Genomic DNA, 22,929 nt, shown 5'->3' with positions numbered 1-22,929 from the left:
ATTATTATTCTAATTGTGTAAAAATTGCCCAAGTTGAAAAGCGTTACAACGCTTTTTATTCAAATCGGACTAAGAATAACCGAAATATTCGACTTTCAATTTATTTCTGTGCATGTATATTTCATAATTAATCTTTACATATTATTCTATTAAATCCCCTATTTGAGATTTTTTTTTTTTTTTTTTTTTTTTTTTTTTTTGGTTTTGGACCTCAGTGGAGTTATATATACTTTAAAATTTCCACAACAACTTTACATCTAAAAACACAAACAAAAAACGCATGACGTGTGATAATTGTTATGTTTATCTTTTTGCATGGCGATCTGATATGTTAAAGTATTAAAATAAAATGTCTGTTCTGTTCTGTACATAAAACACAAGAGTGTTGTTACCTATATTTCATCTCCTTGGATACCAAAACGTTGAAATATACCTTTTAAATGTATAAAACAATGAGCTATGCGTCTAGCCTTTTCAATGAAAATAATTATCAAGTGATGTAAATAATTAATAAATATGAGAGATAACATTGGCAAAATCTTAATTATGGTTATGAAAATAATCAATGTAAATCGCGTTTCCTTCGTTCCCATTGGATGAAACGTGAAAAAGTAAAAATAACACCATATAAAGCTTAAGATGGCAAAAAAAAATGTTATAAAGAATCAATTATTTTCGAAAATTTTTAAAGCGTCTGCTTGGATGAATTATTTAGTTTTAATACAAGCAGCAGACGACAAATTCCAATAGCCAGCAGACGAGTATCAAACTTTACTTTGTCATCCTATGACGATACAGATGTGTCTCATAATAAATCTGACAGATTTTCTCGGAAATTAGATGACAAGAAGACAATTTATTACGTCCACGGGGCCGCAGAAAAGTCATCGGAGACGAACAATAAACACGGAGAAATTGCAGTCTTTTATATAACGCATAACAGTTCTCGGAATTAAACAAGTGGCTATAGCAGATCATGGATATATGGGATATTAACTAAAGGTTTGTAAATAACGAATATGCTTTTATTTTTTATTGCGTTATCTTAGTTTAAGATATGTTTTAGATATACAAAAAACATGTATTTGAAAAACATTATTAAAACATCGAAAATTAAATTTGATATTGTTTACACATAGTTTACTGCACGTGTGTCAATTATTATATTAAACATGTTTATGTACTGGTTATCGCTTAATTTGGTTTTACTATAGAAACAGATTTTTGTCAATTTTTATAGGCAATGAAACTTAAAATAAGGCGTTTTTGCGTAGTTGGTTTTGTTTAAAAATATAGTATAAAAGTGAAGGAAATTAAATCGACTTAAAAATCACTTCAGTACCCGTTCATGACAGGAAATCAAAGAAATGCGCCAGGAAATTGTAACTAAACCCTGATTCCAGGAGAATAGCGACGACCTTGACTTCCATGATAAAGACTTGTATTTTTAGAGGTTCAAATCCCCGGTAAAGGTCAGCCCTGTGGTAACATTGAGATGAAATGCCCCGTACTGCGACTTACAGACTTGCAGGTGCCAAGTACTGTGTGCATGGCAGCAGTAAAAAGTTGCCCCGTACTTCAATTTAGTGTTGTTATATTTTGGGATAATTGAGTCAAGCACTTTTAAGTGTTGAGAGTAAAGTACAGCTCAAGCCGGTGCTATGGTGGGCGTGAGGGATGTTGCACTTTTTCATTATCCCACAAACTCAATCAAACCGAGTCTGCAATTTTCATGTAATTTTGCTGTTTATAATGCTTCCAAGGGATCACTTATTTCCAGATATTTTTGCAAAGACCCAATTCCATTTTTGCGCGAAAGCAAAACCGTCACATTATCCCATCAGTACTAAGGCAGACGAAATGTGAATTCTCGACTCGTTTTCCCCGTTATGTACAACCTGCCCCGGTCTTAAAAAGTGGGGATACGGTGGGTGCTGTTACAACTTACAGCTGCAAAAAAGATATATATAAAGCAGACGCAAATAATGCAAAATGCATTCAACGTTTGATTAATTATTAAATGGCGTGTCTCTTGCATTTTTGCTTTTGTAAAAGAGCATTCATCTATCATTGTACCGTTTCATCATGATCAGAGTGAAGTCATTCAAGCACATGTGTGTGGGGAAATGCAATTTCTGGGAACGTATCGATATAAAATAGCTCGTGAAAGCTTGTTTAAATATTTATGTAGCAATTTGATCGTATGAAGTTATTCCCTGAGAGACATGCGGTCAATAAAAGAGGCATTTAAAACTGTTGGCATTCATTTTATTAGTTGAAATATTTTTCTTACATTTTTCAATTATAAGATGACATGATCATCGTTATCATGATGATGAGGATGATGATCACCATCATGAACATCATCATCATCATCATTATCTTTATCATCACCATCATCAATATCATCATCATCATCATCATCATCATTATAAACTTTATAATCATAATTTACGCCAACAACAACAACAACGGCAGCAGCAACATCTTCGATATTTTCATTATCAGCATCGTCATCATCATCACCAACATCATCATCACCATCGACATCGAAGAATCAACATGAACATTATCATCATAGTCATCGTTGTTCTGATGATAAGGTTTTACTTTCGTGGCCGTTGTCGTCATCGTACAGCCTCCATCGACGTCATAATTGACAATCGTCATCTTTTAAATTACTTCGAATTTCTTGATCATCATCGCTGGTAACTTAAGGGCCGGTGATTATTATCATGTGTTGATAATCGAGGAAATTCGTTTGTTCTTGAAATAGGTGTCCAAAATGTACGGAGCGGCGTCGAGGACCGGGAATGGCCTTTTTTTAATAAATAAAGGCCTGGAAAAATCATCTGACATAGGATCTTTTTAGTACTAGTGCGACGTAAAAACCGGGCCTCACAAGAATCCTCATCATAATCAACAACAACAACAACAACAACAACAACAAAACATGCTTTAGAACTATGTTTTCTCTCCTATTTGAATATACTTATGTAAATTGCAGCAGCTTGGTCGGGTTAGAGGTCACCTATATATCCCGAATACGGGGTATTTACATTTAATCTAATTAATATCTCATAATTGTCGACAGCTGATAGGTCTTAAGCGACGATCATAAACGAATTTCTTCTGAAATCCGGACATAATTTTCATAATTATAAGAAGGTACAATCATATGCGTGAAGGATAACATGATATTTGTAGTAATTAATACCGCTTAAGCCGGTACAAGTTGGCGTGGGTTGTAACTATGGAATCCAAACGGCACCGTCGCGTTGCTGTGATAAGGCAATTAAGTTTCAGATTTCAACTTGTCATGTTGTTTTGTTTAATGTATAACTCTTTGAAATGAGAAGTTTATGTCATGAACCATAGATAAGCAGTCATGTTTTACTAAAAGCATAATGCTGGTTAATCAGCTTGTCATCTAAGCCTCGTTCTGATTCATTTTTCTAAAAATAGCCAAGGGTCTATTCTGTAACAAAGCTGAAAACTCGGATTTGTTAAAAAAGTCTGATAACTATCTGATAATTGTCATATTGATTATGAATGCTTATTATCAGCGTGTCATTGATAATCAAAGTACTTTAAGTATACTGATGAAAGGCCATAATAAAATATTCATTTTCAGGTCGACATTTTTCGAAGAAAAAGTAGAAGTATTGTTAGAATCATATCGTGTTGTCTTTGCGTCCTCAAAACTTTAACGTTGATCATAACTTTTTAAGTTCTTAGTGTATTGTCTTCATACTTGGCCACAATACGTTCAAGTAGACCACACCAGACTAAACTTGACCTTCATTCATAAATGACCTTGACCTTCACAATCAAATGCCTAAATTGTGCTTGTTTTTTATTGCTGATATTTGCTATTAATGGCCATAACTTTTGTTATTTTTTAATGGATTTTCTTCAAACTTAGTCGCAATAACCTTTTAGGATAGACTTTGAAGTTAACCAAACAGACCTTGACCTATACTAATAAATGATCTTGACCTTAATGGTCAAATTATTGAAATTTTCATTTTTTTTGCTGTAAATGGCTAAAACTTTGTTATTAATTAATGGGTTGACTTAATATTAAGACACAACCTTTTTTAGGATTAGAACTTCGTGTATATCAAACTCAAATTGAACTTGGCTCATATATGACCTTGACCTTGAAGGTTGAATTATTGAATGTTCACTGATTTTTACTATTATTGTTACTGTAACTTGTAATGTAATGAATAAGTGGATTATCTTCATACTTGGACAAAACAACCTTTTGGACAAGACTTTCTTTAAGATTGAACTGACCTTGAACTGACCTCGATTTTAAAATGACCTTGATCGTCAAGGTCAGATATTGAATTTTGGTTAAATTGTCATAATTTTGTTATCAATTTAAAGATTTGACTTATATCTGGACAAAATAAGGATTGCTACCAAACAAACATATTGAATAATTTAGATGTGACCTTGACTTTAATAGACATTGACCGTCAACTTCAAGGTCAAAATTATGAATTTATCTTATTTTTGCCCTACAGAAATGATATTTGGAACATAAGGTAAAATTCTTCTTTCTTGTTCTTTAATTTCCAGCTATGAAATTTTGATCATTTGCACAGTTTTAGAGGTAACAATGAACTTTGATATCAGCTGACTTAGATTTTGACGAATTGACTTACTATCTTGTATTTTGATGTACATCTATGAAATTTGGACCATGTGCACAATCTTTAGATGTAGAATTGAACTTTGCTATATCAGCTGACCTATATTTTGAAGATGTGACCTACTTTCTTGTTCTTTGATGTGCAGCTATGGAATTTGGATGTGCACAGTTTTAGATGTAAAATTAAAATTTGATATGCTTTATACACATTTTTGAAATCTTCTTTTATGGTATCGAACTTTTCATAGAATCTATATTTCGTTATGCCTATGCTTGGATAGTGTAGTTCTTCTCGAAACTATTCATGGAGGCAACAGGTTTCCATATGTAGCAGTGCGTTGCGGTTATGCTAATTACCGATCTCAATTACAGACATACTTTTCTTATTACTATACTTACTTCTTTGGATTACTGCAATTGAACAATTCTATTTTACTTCGTTTCTGATATTATTAAATAAATGTTGTCTCCTTTCACCTACTGTTTTATTACGGAAAGGCTTTAAAAAACGTCATCTTGTCAACATTTTAAAATGGCTTCCATAAGCGTTTGCTTTCGGCCAAATTCTATAAATAAACTATAAATAATTGTTTTGTTGTAAATTGAACATGTACACTTATTCTATATAAAATATGTTTAAACCTGAAAACTGAAGGTAGTTTTTAAAAGCGTTTTCAATTTTTTAACTAAACCCATATTATAGTTTACACGTTTATCTCGATTTTTCGTTATCTTGACTTTTGTTCGCCGGACTCGCGGCTCCGAGATAACAAGAGTAAATTCTACGTGAATGATTTGAACAGTTTCGTAGTCGCGATTTTAATAACTATAAGTCTTACCCTTCCCCCGTATGTTCGATCAGGAGCAAGATCAAGGTCAAAGTTCATTTATCAAAACCGTTATCAAAGTTTAATATGATAAATATATAAATATATCGCAGCCGGACTGGAAGTGGAACCCGGTACCATCAGAATACCGTACATTTCCTTAGAAGGGGTCATGATTTGTCAAAAGATATACAATATATATACATGTACTATTAATTTCTTTTCAAGAAATGTTGATATTGATAAGGTTGATCCAAATTGATTTTTATTTTGATAATAATAATAATAATAATAATAATAATAAAATAATAATAATAATAATAATCATACTAATCATACTAATCATAATAATAATAATAACTATAATAATAATAATAATAATAATAATAACTATAATAATAATAGTTAAAAAAATGATAATAATAAGACAATCAGATATAAAAAGTAATTACTGTTTCTTCAAGGAAAATCTTGCAACTTCTAATTGCAAATAACCATAGTTTCTTTGAACACTCCTTGTCATGCAATATTTGTTGTAATCGATTCTCAATACTTTACGGTGTCATCAGTCTTGAATAATTTTATAATTCGGATCTCTTGCGTTATCACCGGTTGCTATGGCTACAAATTTTACTGATAATTGCTAGGTAGCTGAAATGTGACAATTGTTTTAATGTTGATGAATTGGCGACAATAATTGCAGATGTCGCGTTTCACATAATTCAGCAATACTTGATGGATACAAAACGGAATGTTTTCCATTAATTATAATCACGTGCTGTTTCTCGTATGAAACATACATGAACATTTGTATACTCATAAAAAATTCTAAACTTTTTCTTCGGGCAAGGTAATTTTTTTCAGTTTTCAGACAGGATTTACATTTTTAATTACATTATATTGTATTTTATAAAGGTTTTAATAGGGACTGTATGTGCTTTTCACCCAGGTGCCTCTATACAGGTCATTCTCATCGCTCAGGTGCCTCTTTACAGGTGCTTCGTATCACTTAGGTGCCTATATATGTGCCTCTCATTAAAGCTATAATCTGAAGATATGTGAGGTCTTCACTCGCTGGTAATGTGAACAGATGCATGTTTATATGATTCAAGAATCAACAACTGTTACAGCAAAAACAGAAAACAACAAAAGCATCAAAAGATGAATGAATGTTACTGTAGAATTATGTTTAATATTAAATTTTGTTGTTGTTGTTGTTGTTTCTGAATACTACCTGAACCGGCGTTGTAATATTTAAATGGCGACCTTCCAGCTTTGCTTACGGAGGTTATAATTTTGCTTATTTAGGGTCCAATTTTGCTTGCAGAGCTTTCAGTCTTGATAGCGGAGGTTACAATTTAGTTTCAAAGGTCCAAGTTTTGCTTACGGATGTTCCAGTTTTGTTTACGGAGGTTCCAGTTTTGCTCGCGGATGTTTCAGTTTCGGTAGCGGAGGAAGTTGATATTATTACTGTAACGTTTTTAAACGATTCTTCATACATTGTTTCAGGTACGACCGAGTGATAACCACTGTCGTTCCGTTTGCTAGCTGGATAACTTCTATGAAAAAAATGCAAACAATTCTTTACCGAGATTTGAACCTACACTGGTCAGTGGCATATGATTCGAGGAGCATTTGGGTGCCACTAGCGCCTTTTGTAAAACATGGTTGAAAAGGATATCCAATATCAACGAAAGCATCATTTATCAATTAAAATATTTCTTTCAGAAAATGATCAACAAAGTCCGGTTAAAGGCTGTGGCGGTGGCACTGCTTGTGCACGTGGTTTTGTGCAGATATACTGGAGATATACTCGACGAAATACTTCAAGGGGACCACCATTACGGTAAAATTTTAACCTAGTCTAAAGCATATCTGTACGTTTGTTTCAGAACTACACATAATTCATATACATGTATAAACATTTTTGACATTTTTCAATTACTTTGACGACAGATGGTAAAACTTCATCAGAAGTATGGCCATGAGCAAAAATTTAACAGCCAGTGTTCACGAAACATAATTGGATGTTCAGTTTTAAACAAACAGATTTTTTCCTGATTCAGGTCTTTTGCTGCTTTGAATCATTGTCCCGATTTATCTGGCGCAACGCCACAAACTGTTCTTCATGGCGTCATTAAAAGTTTATACATTACGTTTCTATGCATCGATGAAATTTGTTAATTTAGATAACACGTATATAGCATTTTCCAGTTATCGCCTTCATTTTAACATTACCCCCTTTAACATATACGAGTATATCGTAATACTGCCACAATATGTACTTATTAATTAATAAATGGTATTCATTAAAAAATATTCAGCAAAATAGCTCAGCAAATCTTTTTCATTCATAGTGATATTGATTCATTTATTTACATGTTTATTGATTCATTTATACATTTATATTGCAATATTGATGCATTTATATTCATATGTATTTCATTCATTAAAATGAATTCACTGAAATTGATTTATTCATTTCTATTGATTCATTCATACATTTATATTGATATATTTGTTTTATATGGATTTCATTCATTTATATTGATTTATTCATATATTTATATTGATGCATTTATATTCATAAGGATTTCATTCGCTTATGTTAATTCATTTATACATCGCAATTGATGCATTGATATTCATGTGGATTACATTGATTCATATTATCAGTCGTGCATTTATATTGATTAATTTGTTTTTATATGAATTTCATTCACTTATATTGATTCATTCCTACATTTATATTGATGCATTTATATTCACATTGATTAATTCACTTATGTTGATTCATTCATTTAAAATTAACCTTTTAATGTTATCATAAATACAAATTCTATAGAATCTAATAATTTGTTGCATTCAGTCTGACCAGGCTAGCTTGAACTTTTTATCTTGATTACCCTAAAATTGATAATAGACAGTTCCAGAAATGGAATCTGCGCAAGTCCATTAGACAAATTCAGGTGTGTACGGTCAACATTTATACTTTCATCTGTTGTGTATTTTCCCCTAAGGCTTTGTTAATATCTACTTGTTCAATTTTAAGACAAGCCTCGGTTCATAATTTATAGAATGAATGATCAGAATTGCAAGATAATTTTGTTGAATGAGACATAATCTATCTGGGGATTTCTGGGAGAAAATTAGAATTACTGAAACTTTCGGCAATTTAAGGTCCCCTGCGTAAAATACTGGCGTAAAATAATTTCACGGCAATAGAGAGAAGTTCTTCTGAAGATATCTAAATAATGGAGTCTGCAAAAAAGCAATCGGATATTGTTTGAAATTAAATAACGTTCAAAAGAAGCAGACGTCTCAGAATCGATTCGTAAAAGCATGATTTTTTAATATAAAAAAACAATGCCATTGATTCAGAATTGCTGGTAGAATAAAGGTGAATAATACTTAAAAATATATTACGCTTAAATTTGATATCAAAAATATTGAAAGATTCAACACAGTGTCTTTGTAAATATAAAATCAACATGTTTCGACTTCACATATAAAAGATATGTTAGCCTATGTTTTAAATTCTACACTATATGAGGGTACAATATGAATATATAGTGTCATTAAAAAACTGCCAGTTTTTTTAAAGAAAGAACCAATTTTACTTGATCTGTAATAGGGAATGCACCTTCCCACACACACGGGGAAGGAACTGTGACACGAAGGGTGGGGTTCTTATGATAACTTGGAGGTCTTATGATAACTGTCACGGAGTTCCTGGAAAACGTTACGGGTTTCTGTGGTAAACTTGAAAACTCGCATGAAAAATTGTCATTTTTACCTTTAAATGGGGAGTTTGAGGTTCTAAATTAAACTGTGATAATTATGCTTGCCCTACATATTGTATTTTGTTTCAGAAAAACCGTTTAGTCCATTTTCATCGCCTTTTATAAAAAAAATTTGGTAGTTTATAATTTTTAATGTTGCACGTTATTTTTATGCTGGATACTGATCTTAGATGATTCTCATTTCAGACTTTAAAGACTTACCTGCCGACCTCAAACCCTTTCGTCTAGATGATCCAGATCACGGTGTCAAGATGGGAATTCCTTTTACCCCTTGTGACGACGGCGTCGTATGTATAACTTCGTCATTGTTTTACTCTTAACCTGTAAATTTGTTTCCTGGCATTCTTAGCGCTTAAGACTTGATGAGTCTTCACAAAGCCGGATCAGCCATACCGTCTGGCCAGAGCTTTTACTTGGAGCTGCTTAGCGCTTAAAATGCTAAATTTAAGAAATGCGTCTGTCTTTATTTAAAACTGGAACAGTCCATTCAAATATTAAGGGATTTCAGTTACAAATTATACTTCTAACAATATAGAGCCTGGTCACGTGCATATTTATGTAGCAATTTCCCTCTATATAAAAGTCGTGGCAAAAGTCTTACGTACGTTTTGTTTTGTTTGTTTCAAGTGCAATTAAAACAACTGCTGTCAAAATTCCCAATATATCCTGATCCCACATATTTTTTTAAAAATAATCTGTGCTTTTATTTCTCCTCTCAAACGTTTCACTACCTTCCGGTACTTTCTGTGCTTTGATAACAATTTGCACTTATGAAAATGGTTCGACTTGAGTTTCAGTTTATTCGTTTCTGAGGCATTATGTGCCTTTAATGTTACTATTTGTGTATCACTGCAGCATGGCATAGAACTGGACTGGGACCCAAGAAGCGAGGCAGAAATAAAGTGTTTACCGTCTGACGATGTAAACGTAAGCAGTTGTACATTTATAATTATTGTTTAACTCTTTCTTTTATATTTATATGCTAAATAAGTGCTACTTCGAAGATTAGAATATTAAGTTATATTTTAATGAGAAGTATAGAGTCATGTAATTTGTTCGTATAACAACAACAACAACAACAACAACACACCGTTCAACCGTCGACAGCCAATTTCTGCCCTGTGCAAGCTATAACCCTTTCCGATGAGAAGCGGCATTTAAAAAAAAAAGTCACAAAAACTTTCATTTTTTCAAGATAATAAATCATTTAAGATACGATTCGTAAACGTAAACATTTCGTCAAGAAATATTCCAAAACATACCTTCCAAAATGATTTTCTTTTAAAGATGTATTATTACTATTATGTTTACCTAATTGACTTGTCTAGCTTTGATTTTGGAACAGTCCACTCAAAATTAAAGGGATTTCAATGATCAAAATACAAAAATTGAGCATGTAACAGTAAACAGGTTGGCCAGACTGCTGGCAGGTCTTGGTTTGTAGTGGTGGCAAAAACTAAACAGAATACGACAATACCCGTGTTTGAAATACTCCATTCACTGACAAGCTATATCATTTGAGATCGTGTTTTGTTTCTTAAATAAGTTTGAAAAAAAAGTTTTTAGATTGTATAATAGGAATCTGTATATTTCTACATGTTCACAATAACAGTAACATAAAAATGACAACTGATGATTATGATGATGATTATGAATATTATGATAATGATGATGATAATAATGATGATAATGAAAATGATGATGTGTGATTATGACAAAGATAATGACGATGATGGCAACTGATGATGATTATGTTTATGACTTTAACAATGCTAATGGTGATGATGATGGTGATGATGATGACAAATGATGTTGATCTATTATGACTATAACAATGATGATGATGATGATGATGATGATGATGGCAACTACTGCTGCTAATGACGATGATGACAAATGATGATGGTGGTGGTGGTGATGATGATGATGATGATGATGATGATGATGATGATAATAATGATGATGATGGTGGTGATAGTGGTGGGTATGGTGATGATGACAATTAATGATGATGTCAACTGATGATGATGATGGCAGCTGTTGATGATGAGTCTAGATACTCATTACTCCTAGAACGTAATTGACAATGACAACTTTGTCATACGTTAATCTGAACAGTAAAGGTTCGGAAATGACTGTTACAGGACGAAAGATGTTATTCTAATATAAACTATTGTTGTGAGTAGTTGTTTTCTTGTTCCTTTCCAGAATGAAACACGTTTTATAGAAGTCCATGAAACTAAACATGAAGAGGTAATATTTAAATGCTTTTCAAAACTAGACTGTGTACTGTTCTTATTATCAATAATTCGATAACGAAATCCCAACTGTTTTACTGCATCGGCTTTGAATATAATACCGAAATCGCTTAATATTCAAATTTATTATCTAATGCCTTCTATAAAGACAATTCCTTATTTACAACTATTTAATTGGACCGCTGAAATTCTGTGCATGCGCAATGATGAAATGAACTGTTGACCGGACAACATTTTTAACTATTGCAACTGTTTTGACTGTTCTACAAACACCCGTGAAATAACTGTACACTTTCAAGTTTTTATTTACATATTCTCTGTTTGCATACATACAAATACAACAGATAATACATGTCAATTACATTACATACAATTAGCCACGTGCATAGCAGAGAGCAACACAAAGTTCTAGTACAGTTCATATACATAAGAATAAATACATAATTATTAACGAAAAACAATTGAAACACATATAGAAAAAATAAATTAATGTTGTTGTTTTTTTTTTGTTGTTTTTTTTTACACACCTTAAATACATTGTACATTAACTCGGAAACATTTCAATTCGAATTTTTTTTCTTCATTATGAACATCTTATCAGAGTTTCTACGGAAACGTTAAAGTGTCATCATGTAATGCAACCGGCGTGCTTTCTTTTATCGCGTTAAACGATTTTAAAATCTCAAATTATGTGAAAGTTAACATTTAGATTCTCCAAATTAGTGTTTGGCCTACAGTTCTACATTATTTTAACATGCATTTTCCATAAATATAATCTTAATGTTTTCAGCCAATACATGTTTGTTTGAATACGCCGATACGATATAAAACACCACTGCCATTAAGGTAAGAGAGTGTTATCTTTGTTGTTGATGGTGGTGGTAGTGTTTCCTGTAATGTTCTGTTTGTCTGATAATTATGTTGTTCATTTATGACATGTAATGTCGTTAAGTGTTTGATTTCAATTTTTTATATGTGTTGTTCTCTGTTTTAACATTGATATGAATCAATTATGTAATGAATTTGTCTTTTCTATTTTTGTTGTTTTTGTGATGTTATTTTCTTTGATATAATAAGCATTCGTTATATACCGTAAGTTTTGCCTGTTTTGTTAATATGTTAATGTTGCTGGTGTTGTTTTTTTATATATATAATTAGATCTTTCTGTTTCTTGTTGTTTTATTTTTCTGTTGCCTTTTATGTTATGATATGTTTAATTTTTTTCAAATTAATTTTTTGTATTCGCCTGTTATCTATTACCTTTATCAGTTATTATTTAAATTTGACATTATGTTATTCAGTAATGCTTTAATTTCATGTTTTCTGTGAAATAATTTAAGTAACTTGTTACATAATTATCATTTGTAAATTCTATTTTCATACTTCGAAGCATTTTCAGCTTTGTCATCATTGCAAAAGAAGTGTCTTGTCAATAAAACAAGAATACTAGATGATTTCTCTCGGACTGCTTTGTCACCCCAGTTATGCTTAAAGTACGACTTTTGTGTTCTTACAAGTTTTGACGTATTTAGAGGAACGGAGACGGTGTGGGGGAAGCATTATGCACCAATTATTCAAGACTGTAGCCGATTTCCGAGAATTTAATCTAGCTTTGATCTTATATACAACTAGCCAATTATTCATCCTCAATTTACATCAACTGGTTCCGTCTTCTTCATGGTCATTTTAAATAATGCCAATTATAGTTGTTGGCGATTTTAACCAAGACGTACGCTCAATATTCTATTCATTTGTCGTTTTGCGTCGTCTTTTGTTGTCTCCTTCAATTACCCATACATTCACGGCCGTAACGAGGAGACAACTCTTGAAGGCTTGTCACCGATTTAGTCTGGCTACTTTTGATAATTGCCGTCGCGACAAGTCATCGCCTGTACATACACAAATCTACGAAACCAATTTCTTACACTTTCAATAATTTGGTTATAGGCGATATAAAAAGCATTATAATATTTATTTTGTTATGTGTTTGCGTTTTATATGTATTTTGTTGTTGTGTCCCTTGTGGTTGCTTTAATGATTTAGGTATAATAATTGCTGCCGCCGTTTTTCCATGGCGACTTAATAGGTACGAATAACTGGAGTATAATATTATGCATCTCTTAGCTTCATAAGATAGGGTGGTTATAACCCCTGTTGTTGTTTTGAAGTGTGTAACACCCGAGTAAAGCCCAATTCATTCTTCCAACATTTTTTTGTTTATGTTGTTGCTGCTGTTGTTGCAGCTGTTGTTGCTTTCATATCATTTCACGACCAAATGTATATTTGTAACGCTGTTTTTGCTTTATTGTGTAGATGTCTCAATATACTGTTGATGCTTTTTTGTCTCTCAAAATTACCATAATTCCCTAGAAAATGTCTCGAATAAAAACTCGTTATTTTTCTCTCAAATGTCACGATTTTGTTCACAATTTCCTCTAAATATAAATTTGAAATAAGAAGTTGTGTTATATAGGCATTCACGTTCTTTATATTCGTAAAATGAGATAATTAACATCAGTACAGTTTTTATAGCTTCTTTAATTTCTAGTTATAAAACATGTTTAAAATAGTAAAAGTGGATAGGACTACAATGGGCACATTTTTCTTCAGATATTGATAAGAACAGTAAAAAATGTATCATTTAGATATTCTTATAAAAAGTTGCATGACAAAAATGATAAAGTTCTTAAAGGGACTCCATTGAGGTTTAAAAGCCTAAAAACATACCATCTGAATGTCTTACATGAATGATCTGGGGCACTTTAAATAGAAATATATGCAGAGATAGCTAAGAAATACATTTTATTCAATAAATCGTATTTTTATGCTTTTCTTAGCCTTATTGGAGTGAAAAACGTTTAAACGCTTTTCATTTTGGGTCACTTTTTTATCAATTTGAATATTATCAATTTGGAAAAACAAAGTGCTCGTATGATCTGAAATTTTGCACAAAGATTAGTGGTCGTAACCTACATCAAATGATACAAAAAATATTTTCAGTTCCATCAATTCGAAAAACCTCAGTGAAGTCCCTTTAAGAGGTTTAAAAAAACATTTATATGATGAATAGTATATTTTTTGTTCTAGAACATTTTATTATCTGCTTTACATATATATGTTATATCGGATCATATATCTCACACTTCACAACAACTTCCTTAATAATTATTTCGTGGTTTATTGAAATGTCTGGATCTAAATACATTCAACATTGTTATTCATTGTAATACAGATATTCCATTAGGCCAACTCACATTAAAAACTCCACTGAGGTTTGTTGGAATGACGGGACTGGAAATATTTTTTCAATATTAATATTCCATTTGATGTAGGTTTAGAAAAATAACGTGTGTGAAAAATTTCATATTTCATATCACCACTCCGTTTTTCAAGAATGATTATTCTAATTGTGAAAAATGTTCAAAAATCGAAAAGCGTTGCAACGCTTTTTTTTCCAATAAAATCGTGCAAAGAATTTATTTCTCAGTATTTTTCAACGTGATCTTTTGCATATTCTTTCAGTTTTAATTGTTCTAGCCAATCTATGGAAGAAATTCATATTCAAGGTTTTTTAGGCTTTTTTCTGAGCGTTTGAAATTTTAACGAAAAAAAATCTCACTTGGAAGAGCAATTTTGCAAAGAAGTTTTCACATTCGTTCTCTTGCTTCTTTTCATGCATAATGATATCTATATCCTGGGCTTGTTTATTTAAAATGTTAGACTGATCGTTGTTTTAGTTTTATTTATACTGGGCGCCGGTAAACCCATATGTCCCAGACTATCGGCCTCTGTTACGATTGCTGGTCGTAGAGCCTGTAACGGAGGACTTAATTCGCCTGCAACGTCGTCGATCGTAGAGCCGCAACGGAGGTCTTTTCATGCTGTCGTTCGTCGTAGATCTTCTCTAGGACCCGTTTCTTCGCTTCTTGAACAATGGTTGACAATAGAGGAAAGGCACCTCTTCCGGGAGCAGCAGCTCTCTTTAGGGCCACACCCTTCGCCGTTGGTTAGGTCACACCAGCTAAGTGACCTAACTAGGTCACCCATCTGGTGTGACATATGCCTTCCGAGCGACATGCACGCCGCGAAGGGAAGTCGAAAGTGGTAATCTGATAAAATTGTTGTTGTTTTTATTTCAGTGGAAGCCATCGTCCATTGTGGCCAATGTTTGGAGAATATAAATACCTTCCGCCGCAAAGATGGGTTCATTCTTTAGAGGTAGACTTTTCTATATATTAGATTATTAGTGTTTGTGGAGTCATAGTTTAGCATAAAACTTTTAGAGAAAGTAATTAGACAGATCACGAAACAATCAAGTCATGCTGAAAAAAAAACTAATCAAGCATTCCCACTAAAAAGGGCTTTCTAATGAAATAGACGCCAAAAAGTAGGAGAGAATACATCAGGCATATATCATTTTATTAACTGAATTACGTTTTGTAGGACAAGTTTTATATCAATAAACAAATCTTGTACAGGCAACCTAATACATCTTTAGATTATTTTTTCGTACATGTATGTATGTATGTATGTATGTATGTACGTATGTATGTATGTATGTATGTACACGAATAAAGTAAATGATTAATATATGCTGTAGAAATACAACAGTGCGACATAATATTATGTTAACTGTTTTCTTTTTATTACTGTTTGTGTTTGTTTTCCCATTAAAGCATGGTGCGGTCGTGTTGCTGTACCACCCATGCATGGCAGACAAGCCGGAACTTGCGGCATTGAGGTCATTGGTTCGAGACTGTCTTGGAAAGCATATCATTACACCGTACAGGCATATAACCCGAAACATGGTGAGATTGAAAATTAATTTGCTTTAGATTATTCTATGAATTTGTCGCAAACTGTTCTTATAATCGCTTTGTTTTATGCAGTTACACACACCCAAGATTATGGTGACTGATTTACGCCATGATGTGGCGAAAAAAACGAAAATACGTAACATAAATACGACAAAAAGTCTGAATTTAATGTGTTGTTTCTTTCTGTTTTCACATGTTCGTATACTTTCAGGTTTTTGAGGCAGCTATCGTGCAAATTCACCGGGGATTGATGGTTTTACCCAGACCCGCTCATGGCCTAAAATAATGCACGTTAGGGCATCTAAGATCCCGCTTGAAGATCAGTAAGGTCGTCGTATGACCTTTACAGTTTAAGTTTGGCAAAAAAAACCCAACACAATGAATGAATAAATAAATAAATGTGCTCTATATATAGAAAATACACTATTTAAGGACAATTTATTCAATCATGCCCTATAATAATGCACGTTAGGGCATCTAAGATCCCGCTTGAAGATCAGTAAGGTCGTCGTATGACCTTTACATTTTTAGTTTGACTGAAAACCCATCAAAATGAATGAATAAATAAATGCCCTATATATAGAAACATACACAATTTAAGGACAATTTATCAAAAAAAAAGTGTTTTTTGATAATGTCTTTATTTACATATTCATTATTTCTATAGGAAACAACCTTGACGTTGACGTTATAACAAATCCTTTTATAACACCTATCCAAGTCTTGAATGCAAGTATCATATTCTCTTGTATTGGATAATGAAGACACCCTACTTGAATGAGTTTTAAAGAGAAATTATGTGACATCCAAGAAGATAATTCCTTGCAAGAAAGTTAGAACACGTTCTATTTTTCTACAAGTTTTTGGCTGTCAAGACACTGATAACACCGGTTTGACACAAAACATGTGCCCCGAAGGTGTGATAGTGTTGTTTTTTTTATTATTTTCTGACTTTTTCGTTACTGATCTGTAAATTTTAGTAAATGTATACAATATCTTGGTCAGAGGAACATATCAATACACTGATGACAGATACACAGAAGAGCAAAAAATTATTTTTTTTAAAAATCAGTTTTTCAAGTAGTCAAAATGGATTTTAAATGATCTTGTTCATTTACATGATTTAGTGAATAACTTTCATCAAATAAAAAATTTGCATCAATTTACCAGCTCAAAAAATATTTTTCTCACATTTTCCATCATTTTAAAAGAATGTACACATTTCAATTTCATTTACTCCATTGTTTTTAGCTAATTGCATCATTTTCCCGCTTTTTTATTCACATATTTTACAGAAACATGATAGTATTTCAAAGACAAAGATATAAATCGTGGGCAATCTTAATTAGACATTTCATTAAAAATTGTGCCAGATTAAATATTGAAAGGGCCATTTATTTAGCTTATCTAAATGTAACATGTAAGAAACTTGATTAGGTGTAGACATGTATGGGTATGTTTTCAATGAACACTCCCTGAATGACTACATTATTAAGGTACATTAATCAAAACCAAACTTTTAAAACTGATATATGGGCTTGCAGCATGGTTTGACAGCCAATATCACAAAGGATTAAAGTTTAATACAGATAATCCAAAGCATTATAAAGATACATACCGCAGATCGGTAACAACAAGTAAGATCGGACATCTAAGATCTACTGACATAAAGTTAATGCAAAAATAAAAAAAAAATAATTAGATTTTGAGTGAACCTTGAACTTTGGGCCAGCTGGAGGATCCAAAATTTTAGCAACTTGGAGAATTCTATTTATTTATTTATTTATTTACAATGTTCGAACAGAGTATAGGTCATATGACGTCTTTCCAGGTTTACTGGTGGAGGAAGACCGCAGGTGCCCGTCCGTGCATTATTTCAGGCACAAACGGGCACCTGGCCCCATGTTCACTAACATTTCTGATCCTTATATTTGGATCAAGATCAAGTTTTTGGATCAATTTTCGGATCAAGATCAAAGTTGGTGTTCACAAAGAATTACGATCAAATCTGATCCGAAAATATGGATCAAATTGATCCATATTTTGATCCTCGTATTTAGTTGGATCAACTTAAAGATCAATCCCACAATACACTCTGAAAAATGGCTGACTATGTGTCACGGCAGCGTCGGTTGCGTTATTTAAGAAGCCTACCATTTGATCGGCGGGTATATTTAGGGATCGTTCGAACCCACTAGAGAATTACAGCAGTGAGGAAATCCGGGAACGTTATCGTTTCTTTCCTCAAACCATCTTGAGAATAGTTGGTTTGGTTGATATACGGAGGGAAACGAAACGTTCCCATGTTCTGCCACCGCTTCTGGCAGTTCTCGTATCTCTTCAATTTTTGGCGTCGAATGCTCATCACAGACGAACACATGCAGAACCACCGCACCTGCGTTCCGTAAGCTAGCTGGATAGCTTCCTCACATGAAAGAATCCAAAGTCTCGAGCATACGCTGCTCAAAGATACCATGTCAAAGTACAATGTATATAGAAAAAGAATATTATGCTAAAGTTGAATTTTGAGTCAGCTTGAGGATCCAAGTTGAAAACATTCAAAAGTTGACTTCTAGCGGTAAACAGTTTATTTTCATCCGAGCTCTGAGTTCAAAATTTATTTTAATGAATAAATAATACCCTCCCTTGACCCCATAAATTACGAGGTACGGTTGCATTTTGAGTCGCAAAATTGCATTTTTTTTAATTACCTTTAGGAGCAGGACATCATTTAAAAAGATATAACTTTTATGTAATTAATGATTCTATTCAGACGTAGGCAACTTTTAAGTCTGTTAAAATCTTTGAGATGAATAATAATGTCTCCTCTTTTATGGCACAAACCGTTGTGTATTTCTGTCACTGGTGATTCTAATCAATCATCGAAAATCAAGTTCGATTTCCAAATTCAATAAAACACATCGAAAACGCCCTTTTTAACCTTACGATGAAAAACGAAAATTATATATATATTTTAAGGACTAGTTCTGTTAAAATTTGTTACGGAAAAGTCCATTATCAATTTAAAGAGAGTGAAATAGAATGCTGTGATAACTGAAATTGGTATAGATAATTGTCAGACAGTATGGACCCCACCCCCACGCCCCACCCCCACCCAAAGGTTGCTTTGGATCTACACTGAGTATAGCCATAGACATCGCCCATAGTGTTAACTTTAACTATTTATAACTTCTTTATTAACTTCTATTTATATATCCTAACAGCGCATTCAGAATTTATAACTTTCGTATAATATAACGTAGTTGTATTTATTTGCTTTGTTAGATTGTTAGGTTATGCAAGTTCATGAAATTTAATCTATCAAACAAAAAACTTGTGTCAAAATAAGTTGTTTATTTAGCCACAGTCACACAAGTACAAACATATCGTTTATTTATACCCATGTCGTTTGAATACAAAAAGAAAATTACATTAAAGAACACCTTAATTTTAAGAAAGAAAGAAATATAAACACATGTTATTTGATAGTTATTATTCTAGATAAATTAGCATATGGGTTTATGTTTTTATTAATATTTATCTATTGTATTATTATCTTCAGCCATACGCTTTACTGACCTACAAGCATGGGCTTCTTATTGGATTGTTCAGACCCACGCAGGAGGAGGATGTCAACATTGTCGTAAATTTTATCAAAGTATGTTTTATATTTCATTTACGTCAGTTTCCGCCCGTTTCCGTCTATTTCCGTAAAATAACGTAAACACGTTATGCACAATGATGTAAACAATGTAGTAAACAACCTAGATTTTCAAATATTTTACATTGTCCTTAATAACATGGAATGGGAAGGGACAAGAACTGAAATATTTGACACACCTGTATAAAGGTGGAAACATTTAATGATCAAAATAACGAGAAAAATACGTAAAAATTTAGACGGGAATAGCCCATTACAAGTTAAGATTTTGTCTGTCAATTTGAATTATTTGGTATTATTATAATAACAAAAATGTCAGGTTATATTGATTTCTTGTTAAGGTTAAATGTACGAAAAACACAAGTATAACGTCATTAATGACGTCACTTTAGTCACGAATCCAACATCCGCTCCATAAAAAAGCAACACAAAATATAAGTAAATCATTTTGCAAAATTAGTAAGTTTAAACTATATTTATAAACTGAATTTATTCAGCATATACGGTTTTTTTGTAAAAAGTAAAATTACTCTGAACTTATTTGCATTTTTTAAAAAAAAGATATCTTATTCTATTTAGAAGTTTAGATTTAGATGGGTTAATTTTTTTCATCTTCAAAAAACCACAAACATGGTACAGATATATTAATCTTCGTATCTTCCTATAGCTGTAAACGAAAAGGCTGATAAGATTTTAAGTTGAAAAGTTACATATGGAAATAAATTAATCTCAAATGATAAACTGCTAGATTAACGTTTCGATTGGTAGATTTATCAAATTATTTAATTTCCAGATTTATGTAAGCCTTTTGTTTAAAAGTTTATATAGCAAAACGCTGCTGTCTGATATATTAACCACAAATCCTGTACATGTCATTTTATAAAGTAGTTTTAATTTCATAATACTGCACTTTTGTAACGCCGTTTCTCATTGGATAATCGCGACGTTTATATAATCTATATACACGGCTGTTGTAGATTTATAAAGTTATTTCCCTTTTTACACATACAAAATAATTATGTTCTACTATAAATTCTTTATAGAGACGCTACCAGGTTATATGATCGTATATAAACGGTTGTTTGCAATATAACCCTCACCTAGCGGCTATGGTTATATAAGCATTACAATCATTTATTCTGTACCATATAACCTGTCAGATATTTTTATAACTAATAATATAACAATTCACCTTATCGGCTATCCAAACGGCACAGTCCTTTTACAGCTAGTTACATGGTCAAAATTATATGTCCTTGTTATACTGAATATGCTAACTCTTAATTCAAAAATTCAACAAAACAAAAGAAGTATTTTGGAAAACTGACCAATTTTCTAGCAAATTCATAGATACTCGTAATTTTGTTAAAATAAATGAACTGAAAAAATGAAGCCTTGATGATTATTACAATTTTGATGCTACTCGTCACTTATAAAGTGGCGTTATGCTCAATATTTTCAATGTCAGGGTGAACTGAATAAACCATATATTCCAAAAGATTGATAATTATAAAATAAAACAATAAATTAAAATTCTAAAGGTTTAAAACCTGGTTAAAACATGAAAAGACCAGAGCCACACTTTTTATACATTGAGCATTACCGGAACATTTCAACGTATATATCTAACCTTTCTTTGGGTCACATGGGTTCCTAATTGTACACGTGAAGTAAAATGAGCCGTGTCATGACAAAACCAACATAGTGCGTTTGCGACCAGCATGGATCCAGACCAGCCTGCGCATCCGCGCAGTCTGATCAGGATCCATGCTGTTCGCTATCAGTTTCACAACTTGTAACAGGGTTTGTAAGCGACCAGCATGGATCCTGGTCAGACTGCGCGGATGCGCAGGCTGGTCTGGATCCATGTTGGTCGCAAACGCACTATGTTGGTTTTGTCATGACGCGGCTCAAATATAAAAATGAAAACATGTATGGAAAAATTAAAAGTTATTTTTACTTTAATCAGTACATTCACCATTTATTTACAGTGGGTGGGCATATTGTTTCTTTAACTTAGGCGAATCGTTATCAGTTTTAACATTGATTACTGTACGGGCGAAGTATTAACAAAACTCTTTGTTTTTTGTAAATTGTAGGCACACGCCCTTGACGCCCCGGAAGCAATGGTGTTTGAGGATGGTCAGTATTCTAAAGGGCTCATGGAAAGTGCAACAAAATATTCCGACCTAAAAGAGACCAGGGAAAACGTGTGTGCATTTCTTAGATAAAGACTCTTTTGACAACATTGTTGATTTCATTATTTCAAAAAAAATTATATTTGAAAAATAACGTCATCTTACTTTGGCATTTACTGTGTGGCTTGTTAAACAACTAAATCTATTTCTGATAAATAGCGTATTGTTTTTCTTTTATAAAGCCTATCAAATGAAAGTGTGATGCTTTAAAGAAAGTTATAGAAATTTCATATTTTTTTAAATGAACAATATAACAGAACAACAGTTAAATTTTCGAATACCAAAACTTGTTGTTTATCATGTTAAATTTAAAGCAAGTAGCCTTATAAATGTGTTTTGGCTTTTAGAAACGGACCTTTTAACAATGATTTATACCACAACATCAGTTTACAATAGGAGCCGTTAAAATATTTGTGTGTGTTTAAGTTTATTTCTACCCGCCTCCTGTTGCCAATATGGGCGAGCCCCACCCCCTACCCCTTCCCCCCAGAAGAGTATTAGTCATTTTATATTTTTGGAGGAAAGTGCAAGATACAGAAAGATGCCCAAATTCCAGAAGCTTCTCCTGGTTCTTTAGGGTGCCAAGTGTTTAAGCACTCACACCGGGAACCTCGATTTAAAGAAGTCTCATCCGAAAGACTGATTAGTAATTTTAGTTGGCCAGCCCTGAAATCGAATCCACAATGTCGAGCACATTAACAT

The 22,929-nt window shown here is 32.5% G+C and overlaps 1 protein-coding gene across 2 annotated transcripts; it reads left to right on the top strand.

Annotated features, from left to right (window-relative positions):
• The first annotated feature begins 684 nt into the window (after positions 1-684).
• LOC132747812 (uncharacterized) lies at positions 685-22,383 on the top strand. 2 transcript variants are annotated; one of them, XM_060737319.1, is made up of 10 exons: positions 685-1,002; positions 7,219-7,336; positions 9,480-9,580; positions 10,149-10,220; positions 11,502-11,546; positions 12,342-12,397; positions 15,691-15,769; positions 16,228-16,359; positions 19,931-20,026; positions 22,129-22,383. In XM_060737319.1, exons 2-10 carry the CDS (start codon positions 7,222-7,224, stop codon positions 22,258-22,260), a joined length of 828 nt encoding a protein of 275 aa, XP_060593302.1. In that variant the 5' UTR covers positions 685-1,002; positions 7,219-7,221; the 3' UTR covers positions 22,261-22,383. The 2 variants fall into 2 exon arrangements, with proteins under 2 accessions (XP_060593302.1, XP_060593303.1); XM_060737320.1 differs by lacking the exon at positions 685-1,002 and adding an exon at positions 6,222-6,340.
• Positions 22,384-22,929: the final 546 nt, after the last annotated feature.

This window comes from Ruditapes philippinarum, unplaced genomic scaffold (assembly GCF_026571515.1).
Source record: "Ruditapes philippinarum isolate M1 unplaced genomic scaffold, ASM2657151v2 ctg1948_1_1_1_1, whole genome shotgun sequence".
Classification (NCBI taxonomy): Eukaryota; Metazoa; Mollusca; class Bivalvia; order Venerida; family Veneridae; genus Ruditapes; species Ruditapes philippinarum.
Note: the sequence above shows the minus strand (reverse complement) of the source record. Positions and strands in the feature narration are given on the sequence as shown.

Excerpts from the sequence above, each read along its gene's own strand:
- LOC132747812 (XM_060737319.1), top strand. The coding sequence starts at position 7,222 with ATGATCAACAAAGTCCGGTTAAAGGCTGTGGCGGTGGCACTGCTTGTG. Across the intron at positions 7,337-9,479 it reads TCAAGGGGACCACCATTACG|ACTTTAAAGACTTACCTGCC; the intron begins GTAAAATTTTAA and ends TTCTCATTTCAG. Across the intron at positions 12,398-15,690 it reads AAAACACCACTGCCATTAAG|TGGAAGCCATCGTCCATTGT; the intron begins GTAAGAGAGTGT and ends TTTTTATTTCAG.